Source organism: Triturus cristatus, chromosome 1_1 (genome assembly GCF_964204655.1).
Source record: "Triturus cristatus chromosome 1_1, aTriCri1.1, whole genome shotgun sequence".
In the NCBI taxonomy this organism is placed as follows: Eukaryota; Metazoa; Chordata; class Amphibia; order Caudata; family Salamandridae; genus Triturus; species Triturus cristatus.
Window position 1 is genome coordinate 60408106 of NC_140579.1, and position 21090 is coordinate 60429195.

At 46.9% G+C, this 21090-nt stretch overlaps 1 protein-coding gene across 1 annotated transcript in view; it reads left to right on the top strand.

The window, feature by feature from the left end:
- The window catches only part of LOC146869399 (E3 ubiquitin-protein ligase TRIM39-like), a 287587-nt gene that overhangs the window by 41113 nt on the left and 225384 nt on the right, over positions 1-21090 (top strand). Inside the window, exon 4 of the mRNA XM_085599736.1 lies at positions 672-694. Within this exon, the coding sequence (XP_085455862.1) occupies positions 672-694 (23 nt within the window). The remainder of the gene's footprint in view (positions 1-671; positions 695-21090) is intronic.

The window sequence follows — 21090 nt, forward strand, 5'->3', positions numbered from 1 at the left end:
TCATCCCCCCTTGGTGATACACCTTACTTACCAATTGATACACATTTTACCACGCATGACATTATTGCGCTCCATGGTGGTCTTTCTTCTGACCCCTCTTCCTTGGGATGATATTTACTATTCATTGACTTTGAAACCCCTGCTCTTTGTCACTATATGTACATGGTCATTTATATATAATGATTTTCTTCCATTATCATCCTAGTTCAAATACTTTCTGTCATGTAACTCTTTTTAATTTTCTAACTTTTCAATTGTATGCATCAATTTTGGGTATTTATGTATCGCTGTTATCTTGAATGTATTTCCTTTTCTCCAAATTCAATAAAATATTTGAACATGAAAGCATCTGTCTTCATTTAGGCTCCAGGAAGCAGATTATGACCGTGCACTTTGCATCTCTATAAACTTTCTTTTGTAAATGTTGTGCCAAGATGATCCTTTGTAAGTGATTAATAACATAGCATAACAGTTCAATATGTGTTATATACTGTAATTGTTCATTCAGTGCCAATCCACATTCTTGGCAGGTTCTTGGCAGTATTGTTTTTCTATTAGTCAGAAAAAACCTTGTCCTCCAATAGCGACTCAGTGTCTCTGTGGAAAGGAAATCAGTGCTCAGCCTTGTGGGGGATGAATATTTATCTTCTTTTCTCTCTTTTCCTCCCTAGGATGTGCGGATCATCTTGAACAGGTACATTCTCTTCCTCTTATGTACATTTGAGACTTACCTCTGTCCTGTGCTTGAATTCCTCCTCCTTATTATGGTATAAGTCTTTATAAAGAAAACTGTTCACCAAAGTGTGGTTTCTTGTCACTTGTGCTGCATAGTAGGAAGTTGCACCTGAGGGTTGCATTCTACATTAGATTTCTCTATCTTTAAGGGGTTCACAGAGTGGAAGATGGTCTGCGCAAACAAGAGCAATTGCTGGCAGAGTTCTCCAAATATAAGGAGGCATGGTAACGCCATATGGTCGTGCCTAGGCCATTTGCAAAGGAAAATGTGGGCAGAATCATAATATACCTTTAAATGTGTTACTCGTTGTATGCGTATCCTCAGACAGCAAGCACAATTGTAATTGCAGCTAAATTGTAAGTTGGAACAGTGCGCTGAACATGTAAAATCCACTCCAGTATATACACATTTTCTCTTAATCCAAGTCATTGTAGTAGGATCATGTGACAGCAGTTAGTTTCAGCAGAAACCGATCTGGCGTTCAGACCAACGACTTGCAATGCTCCTACTTTAGAACAGTTCAAACCATGGCAAAATGGCTATGACAGTCAGATACTGCACATTCTGTTACAAACAGCAAACGGGCCTAATGTTTTAGCAATATGGCCAAAAGTGGTCAAATCCCTTCAAGCCAGTTTGTCTCGGAGCACCAGAACTATAGGTGTCAAGGCTGGGGAAGATGGCAGGTTGATCTCGCCGTTGGAGGCTCCTCCTCCGTACCTCTCTTGTGCTCTCACCTGATGTCGGCTGTAGCACCTCACAGCGGCCGCTTTAGCAAGACGGAATTCCCTGTTCTTGGCGAATACTCTGAGGCTGCACCAGGGGCGGTAAATGTGGCAACTTTTCAAGTGGTGATTACGTGGACTCTAGGTGCTTGTTTTTTGTAGACATTTTGCGGCAGGTGATATTAGTGGAGCCCGGTCCGGTAATACTTTTAGAATGGCCCCGCCACGTAGATACACCCACCATGGTGGTTTGGGGGCCCGCAATCTGGCCAAGGATTGTACTGAGAGGAATAATGGAGGCTCAGATGGGACACCCCAGTGGCAGTGCGAGCTTGGGAGCAATCCACTGTGGGGCTGCCAATATTAAAATTGCTCAGGTCAGATGCTGCAGCCTCTATATTTTAGGCATACACAGAGGCCCCGGGTGAGGAGTCCTCGCTTGTAGATATGCTCATGGCTGCTACTTCGATGGGGATCACGGATATGTCAAGGATTCCTTCAGGTGGCAACATCGTAGCAGGAGCCCAGGAGGGAATAGGACCGTTATTGCACTGTAGTCGTCCTCTTCTGGTGAAAGCTGCAGAAGCTGTGAGTAATGAAGGGGCTAATTGTTCAATTGACTCTGGGTTTGGAGCGGATAAGGGACCAGCAGCAGCGTGGGGGCAGGTGAAGGGCAGGGCAGTTGCCATGTAGCTCCCATCATGCCACTGATACTACTGGTGTAGGTAATCTGAATACTACTTTGAGCACAATAGAAGAGGCTGTGGCTAAATTGGATGCTGTTACTTCTGTGAAGCAATGTGAGCTGTCTTTTAAAAAAACTAGAGGGGTGGGATGAAGGACCCTCAGGATGTATCAAAAGGTGGGCACGGTGGTAAATCACCCTCTCACAACAAAGGAACCAAAGGCAGTCCATTACGGAACTGGGTTATGTCAAAGGCTGAGGTAAAGGCATTAACATCACGCTTATCTACTGCCTAATTGGATTCACAAAATCCCGCCAAGACAGACAAGACTCTGCTGAACCATCCTCTTTAATCTCTAGCACCCAGAAAATTCTGCCCCTTTTGAGTCTAGCCTTTACTCGTCAGGCGATGCCCCTCTTGCCTGCTCTCCAGCAGCAGCTATATCTGATCTGTTCGTATTGGACAATGAGCAGGAGCCAACGCTGCTCACTATTTTGCAGATGATGCCGGTACAGAGGGCAGAAGCACAGCAGCATTATGCACACGTCCCAATGGACAATGCAACTATTCAGCGCTCGCTGGCTGAGGTTACCAGTAAAGTGTCAGCTCTTTCAACAGAAGTGGTAGAACTTCAGCAACTGGTCGCGGACATAGGAGACACAGGATCAACAGCTAAAAAGACTATAGAGGGCCATAATCGCCATCTGGATTTAATGCAACTCAAAATTGAGGATTTAGAAAAATTGACAGAGGCGGTATAACTTATGCATATTTGGCATACTGGAAGGGAAAGAAGGGGTTGACCTGCGTCAGTTCATCGTGCATCTGTTCGGAAAAGCATTTCCAGAACTGTCTGACTGGGACATGGATTCACAAATCCAGAGAGCACACAGGCTTTCCGTTAGTTGCCCTGCCAAGCTGAATAACTCTGATGCCAGCAGTAGGGCAGCAAATCCATGTCCTATTTTGATCTATATTAGCAATTGTTTGATAAGGCAGGCCATTTTTAACAAAGCTCGCCCAGCAGCCTTTGTGATGATAGATTCCATGTCAATATCAGCTCAGTCTCATTTCTGTAAACCTACAACGGACAGACACTGGAAGGTGTGTAAAGTTATAGCTCTATTAAAGGCTGCTGGGGCTCAGGTCTTCCTGCAGGAACCTGATGGACTCAAGGTTATTAAGAACAGTCAAAGGTGGTTCTGTTCTGCAGAGCTTAAAGCGGCACAGATTTTTTCTAGTATGAGAAGGGGAAATTCTATAGAATCTTTATGGTTGCCTTTTCTCTGTCTTAGGGTGGTGGGTTTGTTTACCTTTTCTCTTCTTTCTGGTGGACGGGGGAGGTGGGCTATGTCAACGCTTCTGCTTTTTGGTTTCTTTTTTCTTAGATATTGACCTCCTCCTCTCTCTGACCCCCTCTTTGCTATTCTAGAATATAGGAGGGGTGCGGTCGATGTTGGGTGATGCATGGCGCGAAGGATGCGGGGGGAAGCTTTCAGAGCTGTCAGGCATCAACACTTTTGGGTCAGGGTTGATTCTCCCAGCCAGAGTTTGGGGAGGAGGTGGTGCAGGGGGAAGTGGGGGGGCCTTTTGGGGGAGTAAAATAAGTCAAAGTGATCATTATTACTTTGTTGTATTGTCTTTTCTTCCTTTCTTTTTACACTGTAAGGCAAGGGTTTTTTTTGGATTCGGGATGGCTTCTCCAATGAATGAAAATGTGGGATCCTATCAATGGGTACAATTAAATGTTTGTGTTAGAATATTTCTGGTTTCAATTCATCCAGTAAACACCAATTAGTACGTGAGGAAATTAAAATGTATACGCCCCATATAGTATCTCTCACTGAGACGCAATTAGCATATAAAGACACACTATTACTTAGGCAGCTTGGATACAATATAATTGCTTGTACATCTCAGTCCGTCTCCATTAGGGGGGTAGCTATTTTGGCTGCTAAATCACTAGATTATAAGGTTCTAAAATCTGCTGTGGATACCAGGGGGCATTGGGTGGTTGTGCAGCTCACATTGTGCTAAATATGTGTTTTGTACACTATATGGCTATTTAACCAATAACTTTACCCACTGCCGCTATATCTTGAACCCAGTCCGTCCCGGTGCTGGGAAACCCTTTTTGGGTAGCTGTTGCGCCTTACAAATGTAATAAATAAATAAATAAATATATGGGCCTAATGTTGATGAACCAGATATGATAGAAGGGCTATCTTTAGAACTACTGAAATGGACGTGTGAGCTCTTAGTTATGGGAGACTTTAATTGTACATTGGACCATACTATAGACTCTACCAACCAACGGGCCTCTCCTGGAATGGTGAAAGGTAGGGCCTCCATTCTTGAACTGGTGTGCTTACATTGTTTAAGGGATGCATGGAGGGCACTACCTCCAATGATGACAGGATACACGCGTTACTCTGTGCCGCGCAAACACTATTCTCGGATTTATCTGGCCTTTGTTAGTGATAATTTACTGCAAGCTGCTAGCATGGACGTGTTGCCTAGAGTCACTTCAGATCATAATCCTATATTGTTACGGTGCCACTTACTGGTTGCAAGTAGTCAGAGGCGCCCATTCTCCTTTCCTTGTCATTTACTTATGGATACAGAATATGTTCTGTCTGTTACAAACAGCCTGTCTGAGTTTGTTCAATTTAATATGGGTACTGCTTCTCCATTGGTTGTATGGGATGTAATGAAGGCCTTTATTGGGGGTATTACATAGCAGTTAATTCTCCCAAAAAACAGAAATAAAGAAATCAACATGCAAGAACTCTGTTGGTCAGTTATGCAATTAGAACTCTTACATGCTAGTGAAATCAGGAGAGGGATCATGAGCAACAGAAATTATATATTTCTGTGATTGAAAAGCATTCAAGCTTGGGAAGAGTATTGAAGGAGAAGATTGCAGCTAGTTATAACAGGCATCAGTCTCTTCAATACGAGTATGGTGAACAGGTTGGGCGCTTGCTAGCACATCAAATTGCGGCTAGGAACTCTAAGAGCCGTATTTATGCTATCAAAGGTGAGGATGGGCTCTTACATACGTACTCACAGGCAATGGTGGAACAATTTTCTGTTTTTTCCTAGAGTTTTTTATGGTCAGTCTGATGTATTTGACGAGACGGGCTTTGAGTGTTATCTAAAAGGTTGTACTCTCCCAGTGCTGGATGAGATGCATGTCTCTGCTCTTCAAGAAGAGATTACAAGTAGAGAAATCACGGATGTTTTATCTGCTTTACCTTCTGGTAAAGCGGCAGGAGATAATGCAATACCTCTTGGGTTCTATAAAACTTTTAAGTTTCAAAAAACAGTTTTATTGAGAAAAGCAATAGATAGACAGTAACAATACTTCGTACAAGTAATCATAAAAAATTCCATAAATACAAGGAAAAGAAATATAGAATAATGCTAATATACATTTGAGTAAAAATAAAGAATATATAGTGAAGAATATAAATATAATCAGAATACAAAGAATTGGCTCATAGGGATCTTAATACTGTAATACATGCTAAAAATATATAATCGTATGCATACTACTAAAATAGTATATTAAACAATGTCATATTCAATATATAGGAAGTCATGGAGGCTTTGTAACTTCTTGTAGCAAGGGGTGAGGTTTCTATAAAACTTTTTAGAATATGATTGTGCCTCTCTTGAGCAAAGTTATTCAATTTATAGGGGCCAGCGGGGATGTGCCGTGCTCATGGATTATGACGAATATTGTCCTTTTTTTTAAGAAAGGTAAGCCACCAGAGGAGCGTGGTTTGTACCAGCCTATATTCTCTCATCAATGCTGATGCTAAAATCTTTGCAAAAATCTTAGCAGCTCAGCTTGCTTCTCTTATGCCTGGGTTACTTTCAGGCCAGCAGCATGGATTTATTTTGGGGAGGCATACTACAGGCCATGTCAACACCGCAATTGCCGCCTTCGATGTTGCAGCCAAATCTGGCTTCAACATGGGAATGATACTATTAGATGCTGAAAAGGCATTCGACCGTGTGGCCTGAATGCTCGATTTTGTATATTGGTACAGGCTTTATATAAGAACCCTAGAGCTGAATTGGCCTATGCAGGGTTGTACGACGGTACAGCGCTGGAAATTACCTTGCATGCCTTTACTATAAATTTTTTATCACACATGTTTTTACCACGCATCTGCTTTTGCAATGCATGCCATTACCAGACATTATTTTGATATAAAAAAATGTTTTTTTGGGGGGAGGGGGGCCCACACCTTCCAAGTTATCTTAAATGCGCAGTAAAGGCATGCGTTGTAAAGGCATGCATGTGGTAAAAATGTGCGTGCTAAAATATGAGCGGTAAAGGCACAATGAAGTAGATGCCTCGTTGTAAAGGCTGTTTCCCCCTATGCAGGGTTATTATCCAATCCTTTTCTGATTTTTCATGGCACGCGGCAGGGGTGCACACTTTCTCCTTTACTATTCGCTTTCTATATTGAGCCGTATCTGTGTTTTTTGTATATAAATGATCATATTCAGCCTATTATATCAGGGGGATGTGAACTTAAACTCACTGCTTATGTCGATGACGTGGCAGTCTATTCCTCTAATCCTTAAGCTGCTTTAGATTCTATAAAAGACAAAGCTAATAAATTTGGTATCTTTTCTGGGAATAAGGTGAATGTTACTAAAACACAACTTCTTCTTCACTTTCAGCCAGAAACATCAATTAATTAGGTTTGTCCTTCAGCTATGTATTTAAGTGTTCAGATTACACCAAAGGTGGAACACGTAGTTAAGCTAAGTTATGAAAAAGATTTTAAAAGGTTGAAATAAGTTACCCATTAGCATTGTAAGGTGATATAATATTTTTAAAATTATTGTTTTACTGAAATTTGTATCTCTTTTTATGCAATTCCACTACACGTTCCAAATTCTTTTTTTAAACAGCTAGAAGGCTCCATTGGCAGTTTTGTATTGGGCTGTAGGTGAGCATGACAGGAAAGATGGTTTATTAAGTTCTCTTAATAAACCTGATTTTAAGCTTTGTTTTTGGGCTGCATTTGCTGGACGCTTTTGTAATTTGTTGAGAGTTGGATGCTCATTATTACTTATTTGAGCAGGTACTTATACACCCAGGGTGCAGGCTTCGTCACTATAAACAAGAGTCCCTTGTCCACCTTTTATGCTGCTGCCTCTTGGTGCAGTCCAAGTGATGCATGTGCATATAGCAGATCATGCTCACAAATCAATTGACAAGCTGTAAGGAGGCATTGGAGCACTGCCTAAACACTAAAAGCACATTGAAGATTTTCTCGCTATGCGAAAGTTTTACAATCCATTTTTCCGAAACTTTCACAAACAATTTAAAACGATATTGGTGTCTTTTAATTATTGTTAAATCCTTATTCTTAAATTGTTGAACCATTCTGCCCTTCTTTTTCATGAATGTTTTATGACTGTTTTATCAGCTTTTGTAAGGATTTTAATTAATCACTTACAATACACTTTGACTGACTGACTGATATCAAATGTGTGTGATGATTTTTATACCGACCAGTGTAATGTTTATATTGTTGGTTGAATAGCACCTGTGACTCCCTGACATTATATGTACCAATAACTGCAATGTAAAAAACATTACAAAAAGAGTTTTAAAAAAACTGAAAGGTTTATTAGGTCACACTGAGATGGTCCTATCTGTGCATATGAATTGCTAAGGGGCCTGTGTTCCATACATTTAGGGGCACAATACGATGTCAGGCTTAAAGCCTCCGCCCGACAATCAGAAGCTTCCGACCGGCTCAGTCAGTTTACAGTCCGCACACCCGATTTCGATGTTCACGGTCTGAATGTAAACCGGCCGGTCATTCAGACTCAATTCCGACCGACTCGCAGAGTATTCCTGTCGGTCGGAACCGCACCGTAACCCCCTATGGACAGCGTTTCCTCCGTCGGGATTATGATGTTGGTTTCGAACAGGCTTTCCATGCTGACCTTTCCGGCACGGAAAGGCTGTCAGAAAGTGACTATGGGGCCCCCTGGTAGGGCCCCCTAGTCCCCACGGCCTAAGGTTGGTGACTAAGAGCGTACCTGTGGGGGCCTGCGACAGGGTGCAGAGTTTTACAAACACACCCCATTTCCCCATAGGAGCCTGTGTTACGGCCGGTACTCTGGTGTAACACGAGCTCCTATAGGAAACAATGGGAATCTGACCGAACATTGTTTGGTTGCATCGAAATCTGGCGGTCAGAACCACCGACCGTAAGTCGGTCGGTCCCGAGTCGGAGACAGTTTCAGTCGCAGGCTTTCCAACCGACATCGTATTGAACCCCAGTGTTGACATAGTATTACATTATTCTTGCAGACGCATCTTCATCTATCTTTCAATAGCAGATGTAGTCTGCATAGATCTAAAGTAGTGCAGGTCTAAAAGTGTTACAAAAGGTGCGCTTTGCAAGAAACTAATTTTGTAACAGAACATTGCTAATAAATAAATGTGTCACTTTTGCGTATCCAAAACAAGCACAGTGTATAGCAGGCTTGCGCTGGTGAGCAGGAAAGCAGTGGGAGAGCTAGGAGCCTCCTGAAGGCTTCACCGCTCAGCTGCCTGTGAGAGCAGTCCTTTCAGAGAACAAGGGGGCAAGGAGAAACTCCTAAGTTCAAATGGGTTTTCTGTCTCTTTTACTGAACATTCCTTAATTTGACCCCCTTCGAATACCCTGGGAAAGTTTTTCAATTCACGTTAGCGGTCTGGGTTCTCTCTAAACAACCCTCCATTATAAATACCGTATGGTTATAGTCTATCGGGGCCAGGGCCACATATACAACACAAGCACTACTCATTCCCTCCATAGATACTTATAAGTATACACACATGCGACATCCCTGTCTCACATGAATGGCCGGAGGGCCCTGTTGCAGTGGACTCTCAGGCCCTGTTTAAAAAAATTGGAATTGTGAGCAAACCACACAGGTAAAAAGGTATGCTTTGCCACTCAAAATGGTATTGCTGTCATCACTGTCAGCACTCTCCAGTGCAGTGAACTGACTGTAGAAATTGTCAACAAAAGAGAGGTGCACAGGGTGTGCTATTCGAGACCACAGAGCACAGCTAGGGTTCTCAATTCATCTTACTAAAAGTTGAGCAAGCAGACAACCTTGATTATCAAGTGTGCTAAGGTGGGTGTAAAAAATGTACAGCTTACTACAGGGAATTCGGGATAATCATTCATTCATGCCTGGATGATTGAATGATTTTCCCAAATTATTTTGCAAAGAACCAAAGGTCTTGCGTCCATTCGTCGCCAACTATTTATACGAAAAAGCTTTCTATACTCTTTTGTACCTAAAGATAAAAACAGAGACTGCCTAGAAACCATTTAAGAAAAGGTAAATATAACCTCAGAACTCAACTTTCAGAAAAAAGACTAAATATTGGAAAACTAAAGTTTTCCATTAAACTTCCAATATTTTTTTTGTATATTTTCTTGGTTGTGAATTAGTGATAAATTGCCAATTTGTGTATTTGTTTACTGTGTACTTGTTTGTTTCATCGTTGAAGTTCAAATTCTAAAAATGGTTTGGGCATCTCTGGCTTCCAGCTATGATTCAGTGCTGGTTGTGCTGAGGCAACTAATAGTTATATTTAGCAAATTAAGGCTGTGCCTGGTCATTTAGGACTATTGCTGGGAATTTGAACCTTTGTTTAGGAATAGAAAGACTGTAGCCGGCCCATTACGGCTTTCCTCCTGGTTTTTCATGGTTGTACATCTGGCATATCATGATGGCAGCCTACTCAGAATATGTTTTATAACTTAAATGCACTTTTATCTTTAGTAGTATTCCTTATTTTCACTTATTGCAGCTTTTTTTTTACTTCAGTGAAGCTACTTTTGGTAATTTCAGTATGGTCAAATTGCACTTGGCATCATTTCCTGTGATGTCATCAGGGTCAAAGATCATATGTCACTTCCTGTAATTTCATCTAAGGGTCGTGAGGCATGTGATGTCACTTCTGCTACCCTAGCATTTTGGTGAACAGATTTCCGTTCTTCCTTGCCTCTGCTTTTTTCCTTCTTTCTTTCCTTCTATCATCTTTCTATCCTTTTTTCCAACCTCGATTTCTTTGTTTCTCCTCCTCTCCATAACTGTATATCTTTCCTTAGTCCGCCCATCCAAACATATATATCCACTTGTGAATCTATTTAGATTAAACTACCCGTTTTTAGTGCCCATTTCCCCCACAGATGTGCCAAGGAGCATTTTTTTATCTACATTGTCATGTGGCTCAGTTAGGCCTGTGGAGAAACACTGACATTTTACATGCACATGTTTTCCTGAATTGCCTTCTCCCTCACACAATAACTTTTGACACACATTTGCGTGCATGACAGTGCAGGATTCGTTTCCATGAAACTACATTCTTTACAAATCCCAATTATTAAGAACACTATCATGACACCTTGAACATTTTAAACAAGGTCTGAACATGCATTGTGCAAATGTGATTGTTGTTCGCCCAAGCGGCTATCAACAAAACATAAACAATGGTGGCCAGACTAAGGTCTTGGCTCGGGAGCAATGATTCTTTTTGTTATAAATGAACATGCATTTCCAAGATGGGGCAGTGGAGCACTTGCTGTCATTACGAGGTCACTACACGAGAAACCTCAGCCCAGCCTAGCCCAGCCCAGCTGTTTGCTGATTCCTTTGCTATCAGGGATGTTCACCCTATGACCAAGATGGGGACCTACATATTTTCCCTTCAGGTAAACTATTCATTTTGTTCACTATTCTTATACTTCTAATTACTTTTATCTGCTTCTGTCTATTTATCAGAGAGAGCACAAGTGACTTAGCGAAGGGTTCTAGATCTGTTACCCCGATTCCTGGGGGGAGTTCGGGTTCTGTTCTGTGGTTGCCCAAGCCATTTGCTACCTGTCTAAGTTTAGGGATACTTATGGTGGCACTTTGAGCTAGCTGGTCTCTAAGCCAACATATCCTGAGTGGGTGCCCAGCATCAGTATGGCACCATCCCAAAGGTTATGTTGCCAAACAAATGTGCAGTTCCTAGTGGAAAGTGGAAACTACACGACATGACTCTGCCAACGTTGGTAGATTGGGTTCTTATTTAATGGATCACCTGAGTAGTTCTCTTGTGCATTCTCAGAGAACCCTACTAACCTCCTATCCAGAGACGTCTGTGGTGGTAGGGACTATCCTCCTCAGCTGAGTAGGTAAATTCTATGTATTAGCTGTAGGTTGGTTAAGCTTGAACTCTTCAAAGGATCTATTCTCATTGTGTTACTGTTAGACCTGTCAGCCCTTTGGGTGGTCCCTCCTCATCATTATTTATTTTGTCCCACTTTTGCCTCAAACCCTGTTAGTATTTTTCCTTTTTGGGAACCACCAGACTTTTTCGTATTGATGCAGATTCAGGGAGCCATTTTATCTACCCCTGGAACTTCTGTCTGAGGGCCTGGAGCACAAAATGGTGGCCACCTGTGACATCATCAGAACCCACTGGAACCTACTAGAACCTTCTGCAACATTCTGGAACCCTGTGACAGTTGGAGGCGGTTTAGAATGTTGGGAAGCTAAGCCAGAGTTGACAGTTGGAGCTGGCAGTTGGCACCTGACTGGTGAGGAGAGAGCAGCAGAAACCTGAAGGAGGAAGGAGTGAGGCAGCAGGGGTGGAAACTTGTGCCTGGAGTGGGGTCCATAAACCCACCCTTGATACTAGTCCCTACTGACTGAGCCCAGCCTGGATCCCTGTGTGGGAAAAAGCAAGAGGAACCATCTTAAGGACCTGGACAGCAGGAACAGGCCTTGGAAGTCAAGAAAAGCAAGAACCTGACCTGTTTATTGGTTTCCCTGGAGTCCAACGTCGAGAAGCCTAGAGACCTGGGGCCGGAGGTGAAGAAGCGGCGCTGACTGGAAAGCAGACGTCGTACCCGGAGCCACCAGAGGTTGAGAGAGGGCGCCGACGGAGGTCGTGGAGAGTACCAGAGGTCGAGGAGGAAGACACCTAAGGTCAAGTGAGCGGCGTCGACGGGGGAGTGAAGTCCGCCCTCCGGAGTCGCCGGAGACCGAGGTGAAGTGTGCCGGAGGTCGGGAGTGGAGATCGCACTCCGGAGTCGCCGGAACCTGAAGAGAATCGTGCCGGAGGTCGGGAGTGGAGGTCGCACTCCGGAGTCGCCGGAACCTGAGGAAAGGAGCACCGGAGGTCGGGAGTGGAGATCGCACTCCGGAGCCGTCGGAAGTCGACATCGAGCCAAGACTGCCCGACGTCATCGAACCGGAGGTCGACATCGAGCCGAGGCCGCCGACATCGAACCGGAGCCGTCGGAAGTCGACATCGAGCCAAGACTGCCCGACGTCATCGAACCGGAGGTCGACATCGAGCCGAGGCCGCCGACATCGAGCCGGAACCGCCTATCGACGTCGTCAAGAACTGACATTGCGCCGAGGCCGCCGACATCGAACCGGAACCGCCTCACGGCGTCGACACGACTCCAGCGGCGTCGGAGCTTCATAAAAAGGGCAGTAAGTGGAATAGAGGGCGCCTAAGGCCCTGTGGAGCCCTAAGAGACCATCCTAGGGGATAAAAGAGGTGTTAGGACCAGCCTGGGAGTGCCAGGGGTGGACTGAGACTGATACAGTGACCTGTGTGAGGGGTTGTGTAGTTTGGGAGAGCCAGATTCCTAGATTACCCAAGATCTACCTCAGTTGTAGCCTCAGCCTTACCCAAGCTAGGTGAGACGCCCTCAGGCCATCCACCTAACCACAAGCTGTGACTGGGCCAAATCAGCCCATAGTATTTTAAATGTGATCTGATTTTACAAATGTTATTGTTGGCTGATATTATTTATTGAGGGTACTGTATTTATTGTATTTATCTAAGTTATTCCTGTAATGTATTTATTGTCCTGAGCTAACTTATTCCTGCACAGTATTTATTCCCTCACAGTATTTATTTGACCTGATCCTATTTATTGCACCTGTAAAGTGTTATTATTTATTCGACCTGCACTTTCTAAGGAGAAGCCTTGTTTACTGTGATTGTATTATTATTTATTTAATCAGTAACTAAGAGAAAAGAAGATAAACACAGAGATATTTTCATAATTTTTACGGTGTAGTGTCGTTTTTGGAACGGATGCACGCATGGTTATTGTGTGGGTATAGTGTATGCTTAACACGGTGCCTTCCTTACCGCTCGAGCCAAGCTACCACAGCGTGTCTGGGAGAACACCACCACCACCCTTCCGGTGTGGGAGTTGGTTTTTCTAACATGATTGGTGTTCAGCGGCGGGATTGAGCTGTGCCTACGTATACTCGACAATAACTGTGGGTAGTCCATAGGCCTACACCTGGAGTTTTCTCAAAGCGGCCTTCCTAATTGTGAGTTTTTGTTTTTTCCAAATTTACTCTCGTGGTGGGAGGAGATATTATATAAGGTACCCCCCTGCATAGCTTCTGCAAAAACCTGTCTTCTGTTCTGAGTGGGCAAAATGGAATTTGTCTTAGAAAATGTGGAAAGTTATACTGTGGCCCAACTCAGAGAGTTCTGTCAGAGAGAGGGGGTGTATTGTCCCCCAGGAGCCAAGAAGGCTGAATTACAAACCAGCTTAAGGGCTTGGGGGGAGGCACGACGAGAAAGCAAGGCTGAGGAGGAAGACAGGGATGGAGAGCCTGACAGCGAGGGGGCTGGGATGTACCAACCTGAGGTGGGGAACCTAGTAGCGGGGCCCAGAACCATTTCCAGGAAGGGCAGCACTGTCTCTAGCGGTGGCTTATCTGAAGTGGAGTTAACAGACCGGAGGGAGAAAAGACAGCTCACATGGGACTTAGCAAGGCTGGAGAAAGAGAAGGAGGAACAGAGGATGGCTCATGAGTTAAGGCTGAAAGAGATAGATCTTCAGATCCTAAGAGTCGGGGCACAACCTGTTCCTAATGGTGGCAGCAAAGACCAAGAGTTCACTAGGGAACCCAAACCCTACTTGCCGAAGGACATAGTAGCTAGCTATGGGGCGGGTGACGATATCGCCAAGTGGCTAGCGGCCTATGAGGTCTCGTTAAGGGCCCATGGGGTTCCAGAGAAGTACTGGGGAGGGGGATTGTACAAGTACATGCCTCCAGCTGGTAGGGATGCATTATTGGCCCTAGAGGAGGATGAGCAGACCCACTACCCCACCATGAAACTGGCGCTCATAAGAAAGTTTGGACTAACACCCGAAAAGTACAGACAGAAGTTCCGGGGTAGTCACAAACTGGGCACACAGAATTGGGTGGACTTCCTGGACTATGCAAAGAAGGCATTAGAGGGTTGGATTCAGGGCAGTGAAGTGAGGAACTACGAGGGGTTGTTTGATTTAGTACTGAAGGAACACCTGCTCGAAAAATGTTTCCCTGAACTGCGTCAACACCTGGTGGATAGCAAGCTGACCAATCCCCGGAAGCTTGCTGAGGAGGCGGACATTTGGGCTAGTACCCGGGTGTCCACAAGGGGGACTGGAGGGGATACTCAAAAGGCCGGACAGGGCGCCCCCCAGAAGAAAGAGGGAGGGGAAAAGAAAAAGGAGTTCTCCAAAGGCCCCCAAAATAATTTCCAAGGAAAGGGAACAGGATTCACCCCTAGGGCTACCCCACCCAGAAACCTTAATCCTGGCCAGAGTCAGCAGCCAAGGGTTGTCCATTGCTACGAGTGCGGTGGCGTTGGACACTATAAGGGAGATGCGAAGTGCCCGAAACGACCACCCCCTCCCATTGGAGGAAAGACCCCCGGAGTAGCTAGTGCAGTGCTCGGGGAGGAGATGCCCTTAATTAAGGGAAGGGAGTGGGCGGGTGTCACTTTAGTGTCCCTGGGAGAACGGGAGATGGTTCCTAAGATCCAGGTGCCCGCAAATACCGTAAAGTATGGGCAGTGGGTCACCATCAACGGCCGAAGAGGGGAGGCTCTGAGAGACACAGGAGCCAGTATGACTATGGTACGTAGCCAACTGGTGTCTCCAGAGCAGGTAATTCCCGATGTACTCCACCCAGCCGCGATGGCTGACGGCAGAACCGGCCACTATCCGGTGGCCGAGGTTCCCTTTGAATGGGAGGGGGTTGCAGGTTCACTTCGAGTTGCCGTAAGCCCTGCCGTGCCAGTCGATTGTCTGCTGGGGAATGACATGGAGCACAATGCTTGGAAGGAGGTGGAATACCGGACTCATGCCGAGATGCTGGGTACACCTGACTGGGCCTGTGTGAGCACAGGGTCCGCGACTACCCGTAGAGGGAGTTCGTTCAGGCTGGAGCCTGGAACAAAGGCCCAGCCAGCTGCCAGTCAAGGGAAGAACCGAGGACAGGAGGAGCCTGCCTCGGCGTCCACACCCCGTAGGACGGATAGGCCACCGGAGGTGGTGGACCAGGAGTCTGCGGTGGGGGATGTTACCAAACTGGAGGACCTACCCATCCCGGCCGAGTGGCACGTGGAGGGAGGCCCGTCCAGGGAGGAATTCTGCCAGGGCCAGAGGGAGTGCCCTACCCTTGAGGGGCTGAGGCGACAGGCCAAAGCCCAGGCAGCAGGGAACGTTGAAGGGAACTACAGTGTTTACTGGGAGGATGGCCTCCTCTACAGTGAACCCAAGGCACCCCTACATGGATCGTCACGAGCCTTGGTAGTCCCTCAACGTTATCGAGCCTTCCTTCTGGAGTTGGCTCACGAGATCCCATTGGCAGGACACCTGGGGCAAGACAAGACCTTCGCCCGTCTTGTCCCACACTTTTATTGGCCTCAAATGAAAGTGTCGTCCGATACCTACTGCCGGACATGTGTGTCTTGCCAAGCCAGTGGGAAAACAGGGGTGAAGCTCCCCTGGAACCACTTCCTGTCGTTAGCACCCCCTTTGAAAGGGTGGGCATCGACATTGTGGGTCCGTTAGATCCGCCAGCTGGTCACAGGTTTATCCTGGTTCTGGTGGATCATGCCACACGGTACCCAGAGGCAATACCTCTGAGGACCATAACAGCACCTGTTGTGGCTAGGGCCCTGATGGGAATCTTTACCCAAGTGGGTTTTCCCAAGGAAGTTGTGTCCGACAGGGGGACCAACTTCATGTCAGCGTACATGCGGGCCATGTGGAAGGAGTGTGGAGTGACCTACCGGTTCACAACTCCTTACCACCCCCAGACCAATGGTCTGGTGGAGAGGTTTAACAAAACCTTGAAAGGCATGATCAGAAGTCTGCCTGAAAGCCTGCGGAGGAAATGGGACGTCCTCCTACCCTGTTTATTGTTTTCCTACAGGGAAGTGCCACAGAAGGGAGTGGGCTTCAGCCCCTTCGAGCTTTTGTATGGGCACCCTGTACGTGGACCTCTCAACCTGGTGAGAGACGGATGGGAAAGAACTCCCAGAAAGCTTCCCCAGGATGTGGTGAGCTACATGCTGGCCTTCCGGAGCCAAATGGCTTAGTTGTGGAAGCAAGCTTCTGACAACTTGGAAGCCAGCCAAGCAGTAATGAAGGCGTGGTATGACCACAATGCTCACCCGGTGGAGTTGGAGCCTGGCCAGAAGGTGTGGGTGATCGAACCGGGAGAGCTTAGCGCCCTCCAGGATCGCTGGTCAGGACCCTTTGAGGTGTTGGAGAAGAAGGGTAAGGCTACCTACTTGGTGGATCTAAAAACCCCTCGTCAGCCCCTACGGGTGCTGCATGCCAACCGCCTCAAACCCCACCACGAGAGGCCCGAAGTCATCTTGATGATGGTAAACTGACGGAGCAGAGGACGTGGAAAGCGAGCCTCTCCCCGATTTGTTTGCGTCTCAAGAGAAGGATGGGTCGGTGGATTCTCTCCCCATCTCTAACTCCTGAACAGCGGGAGGACTGCCGCCAGGTCCTGGGGCAGTACTCTTCGTTGTTCTCCCTTGTCCCGGGTAGGACTCACCTGTGCGTCCATGACGTGGACACAGGAGACAGCCCACCTGTGAAGTCCAAGATCTACCGGATGTCAGACAAGGTGAAGGCCAGCATTCACAGTGAAGTCACTAAGATGCTGGAGCTAGGAGTGATCGAACCTTCTAGCAGCCCCTGGTCCAGTCCGGTGGTGTTAGTACCAAAAGCTGCACCACCGGGTGCCCAACCGGAACTGAGGTTCTGTGTGGACTACCGGGGACTGAACTCAGTAACCAAGACTGATGCTCATCCGATCCCTAGGGCGGATGAATTGATTGACCGGCTGGGAGCTGCCCAATATCTAAGTACCTTTGACCTTACTTCTGGGTACTGGCAGATCTCTTTGACTGATGGAGCAAGGGAAAGGTCAGCCTTCTCCACGCCCAATGGCCACTACCAGTTCTGTGTGATGCCCTTTGGGCTCAAGAACGCACCTGCCACGTTTCAGCGTCTGGTGAACCAGATCCTCACCGGAATGGAGAGTTTCTCTGCTGCTTATCTGGATGACATAGCCGTCTTCAGTAACAGCTGGGAGGATCACTTGCGTCACCTGCAAGCTGTTCTCCAGGCCCTGAGACAAGCTGGATTGACGATCAAGGCCAGCAAGTGCCAGATCGGGCAGGGGTCGGTAGTGTACCTTGGACACTTGGTGGGTAGGGGAGCGGTGCAACCCCTCCAGGCGAAGATCGAGGCCATCATGGCCTGGGAACCCCCCAAGACACAGACTGAGGTCCGAGCTTTTCTGGGCCTCACGGGATATTACCGCCGCTTCGTGAAAGGGTACGGTACCATTGTAGCCCCCCTCACGGAGCTCACGTCCAAGAAACAACCTCGACGGGTAGTCTGGACGGAGGCTTGTCAGCAAGCCTTTGTGAGACTGAAGAAAGCCATGTGCGAGGCCCCGGTCTTAAGGGCCCCAGACTTTTCCAAGGAGTTCATTGTCCAGACGGATGCATCAGAACATGGCATTGGGGCAGTGTTATCGCAACTCAATGAAGAGGGTCTGGATCAACCCGTGGTCTTCCTATCCCGGAGACTACTTCCCAGGGAGCAGAAGTGGAGTGCAATAGAGCGTGAAGCCTTTGCAGTGGTATGGGCTCTGAAGAAGTTGCGGCCATACCTGTTTGGCTCGCACTTCCTAGTTCAGACCGACCACAGACCCCTTCGTTGGCTGATGCAGATGAAGGGGGAGAATCCCAAGTTGTTGAGGTGGTCTATTTCCCTACAGGGAATGGACTTTCAGGTGGAACATCGGCCTGGAGTGGACCACGCCAATGCAGACGGTCTCTCAAGGTATTTCCGCCTTAGTGATGAGAACTCCCAAGGGGTTGGGTAGCTCTCCCCACTTTCAGCTGGGGGGGACGCGTGTTAGACCTGTCAGCCCTTTGGGTGGTCCCTCCTCATCAATATTTATTTTGTCCCACTTTTGCCTCAAACCCTGTTAGTATTTTTCCTTTTTGGGAACCACCAGACTTTTTCGTATTGATGCAGATTCAGGGAGCCATTTTATCTACCCCTGGAACTTCTGTCTGAGGGCCTGGAGCACAAAATGGTGGCCACCTGTGACATCATCAGAAACCACTGGAACCTACTAGAACCTTCTGCAACATTCTGGAACCCTGTGACAGTTGGAGGCGGTTTAGAATGTTGGGAAGCTAAGCCAGAGTTGACAGTTGGAGCTGGCAGTTGGCACCTGACTGGTGAGGAGAGAGCAGCAGAAACCTGAAGGAGGAAGGAGTGAGGCAGCAGGGGTGGAAACTTGTGCCTGGAGTGGGGTCCATAAACCCACCCTTGATACTAGTCCCTACTGACTGAGCCCAGCCTGGATCCCTGTGTGGGAAAAAGCAAGAGGAACCATCTTAAGGACCTGGACAGCAGGAACAGGCCTTGGAAGTCAAGAAAAGCAAGAACCTGACCTGTTTATTGGTTTCCCTGGAGTCCAACGTCGAGAAGCCTAGAGACCTGGGGCCGGAGGTGAAGAAGCGGCGCTGACTGGAAAGCAGACGTCGTACCCGGAGCCACCAGAGGTTGAGAGAGGGCGCCGACGGAGGTCGTGGAGAGTACCAGAGGTCGAGGAGGAAGACACCTAAGGTCAAGTGAGCGGCGTCGACGGGGGAGTGAAGTCCGCCCTCCGGAGTCGCCGGAGACCGAGGTGAAGTGTGCCGGAGGTCGGGAGTGGAGATCGCACTCCGGAGTCGCCGGAACCTGAAGAGAATCGTGCCGGAGGTCGGGAGTGGAGGTCGCACTCCGGAGTCGCCGGAACCTGAGGAAAGGAGCACCGGAGGTCGGGAGTGGAGATCGCACTCCGGAGCCATCGGAAGTCGACATCGAGCCAAGACTGCCCGACGTCATCGAACCGGAGGTCGACATCGAGCCGAGGCCGCCGACATCGAACCGGAGCCGTCGGAAGTCGACATCGAGCCAAGACTGCCCGACGTCATCGAACCGGAGGTCGACATCGAGCCGAGGCCGCCGACATCGAGCCGGAACCGCCTATCGACGTCGTCAAGAACTGACATTGCGCCGAGGCCGCCGACATCGAACCGGAACCGCCTCACGGCGTCGACATGACTCCAGCGGCGTCGGAGCTTCATAAAAAGGGCAGTAAGTGGAATAGAGGGCGCCTAAGGCCCTGTGGAGCCCTAAGAGACCATCCTAGGGGATAAAAGAGGTGTTAGGACCAGCCTGGGAGTGCCAGGGGTGGACTGAGACTGATACAGTGACCTGTGTGAGGGGTTGTGTAGTTTGGGAGAGCCAGATTCCTAGATTACCCAAGATCTACCTCAGTTGTAGCCTCAGCCTTACCCAAGCTAGGTGAGACACCCTCAGGCCATCCACCTAACCACAAGCTGTGACTGGGCCAAATCAGCCCATAGTATTTTAAATGTGATCTGATTTTACAAATGTTATTGTTGGCTGATATTATTTATTGAGGGTACTGTATTTATTGTATTTATCTAAGTTATTCCTGTAATGTATTTATTGTCCTGAGCTAACTTATTCCTGCACAGTATTTATTCCCTCACAGTATTTATTTGACCTGATCCACCTGTAAAGTGTTATTATTTATTCGACCTGCACTTTCTAAGGAGAAGCCTTGTGTACTGTGATTGTATTATTATTTATTTAATCAGTAACTAAGAGAAAAGAAGATAAACACAGAGATATTTTCATAATTTTTACGGTGTAGTGTCGTTTTTGGAACGGATGCACGCATGGTTATTGTGTGGGTATAGTGTATGCTTAACACGGTGCCTTCCTTACCGCTCGAGCCAAGCTACCACAGCGTGTCTGGGAGAACACCACCACCACCCTTCCGGTGTGGGAGTGGGTTTTTCTAACAGTTACCCTCTCTATATTTCATTTAGAATAATGTCTGAAGATATAGCACTTAACATTGTTGAAAACTGCAGACATGCGGTTACTCAGAAACTGTTACAACATGGTCTCGCACTTGCGGGTGGAGAAGTTATCTTTGTGGACGAGGCTCACGAAGCATATAGAACAGAGGTGTTCTATTCTTGGGTTACTTTCCTGGCTGCAAACCATACAACGTGGTTATTTCACACTTGTAGTACCAGACAATTATACACCATACAAAGAAATAGAGATACCTCTAACATCCCAAGAACACATCAATTGGTTTAATGACGCCCTCGCACACACAACAGAAACAACACAACAGAAAATGTTCGACTCAGTCCCCTTAGCAATGAGGGAGCCACATGAACAGTCTTAGACAGATACACACTGCATCCTAATTTTGATAACATATTAGCAGCACAGGTGCGAAAACTATATAAAGACTTAGTAACAATATACAGATGTTTGACACAGTTTGTTATGCAGACACACACACTTAACCCTGCGTGAACTACTCAAGCTGCACAACCGCAATTGGCTACCTCGGACATCAGCCCACAAACACTGAATGCAGTCATGGATAAGGTTCCCATCAGACAGGAGCAAATTCCGTTCTGGATTGCACCAAAAATGTGTCAGCTTAAGGCAGTATTTCC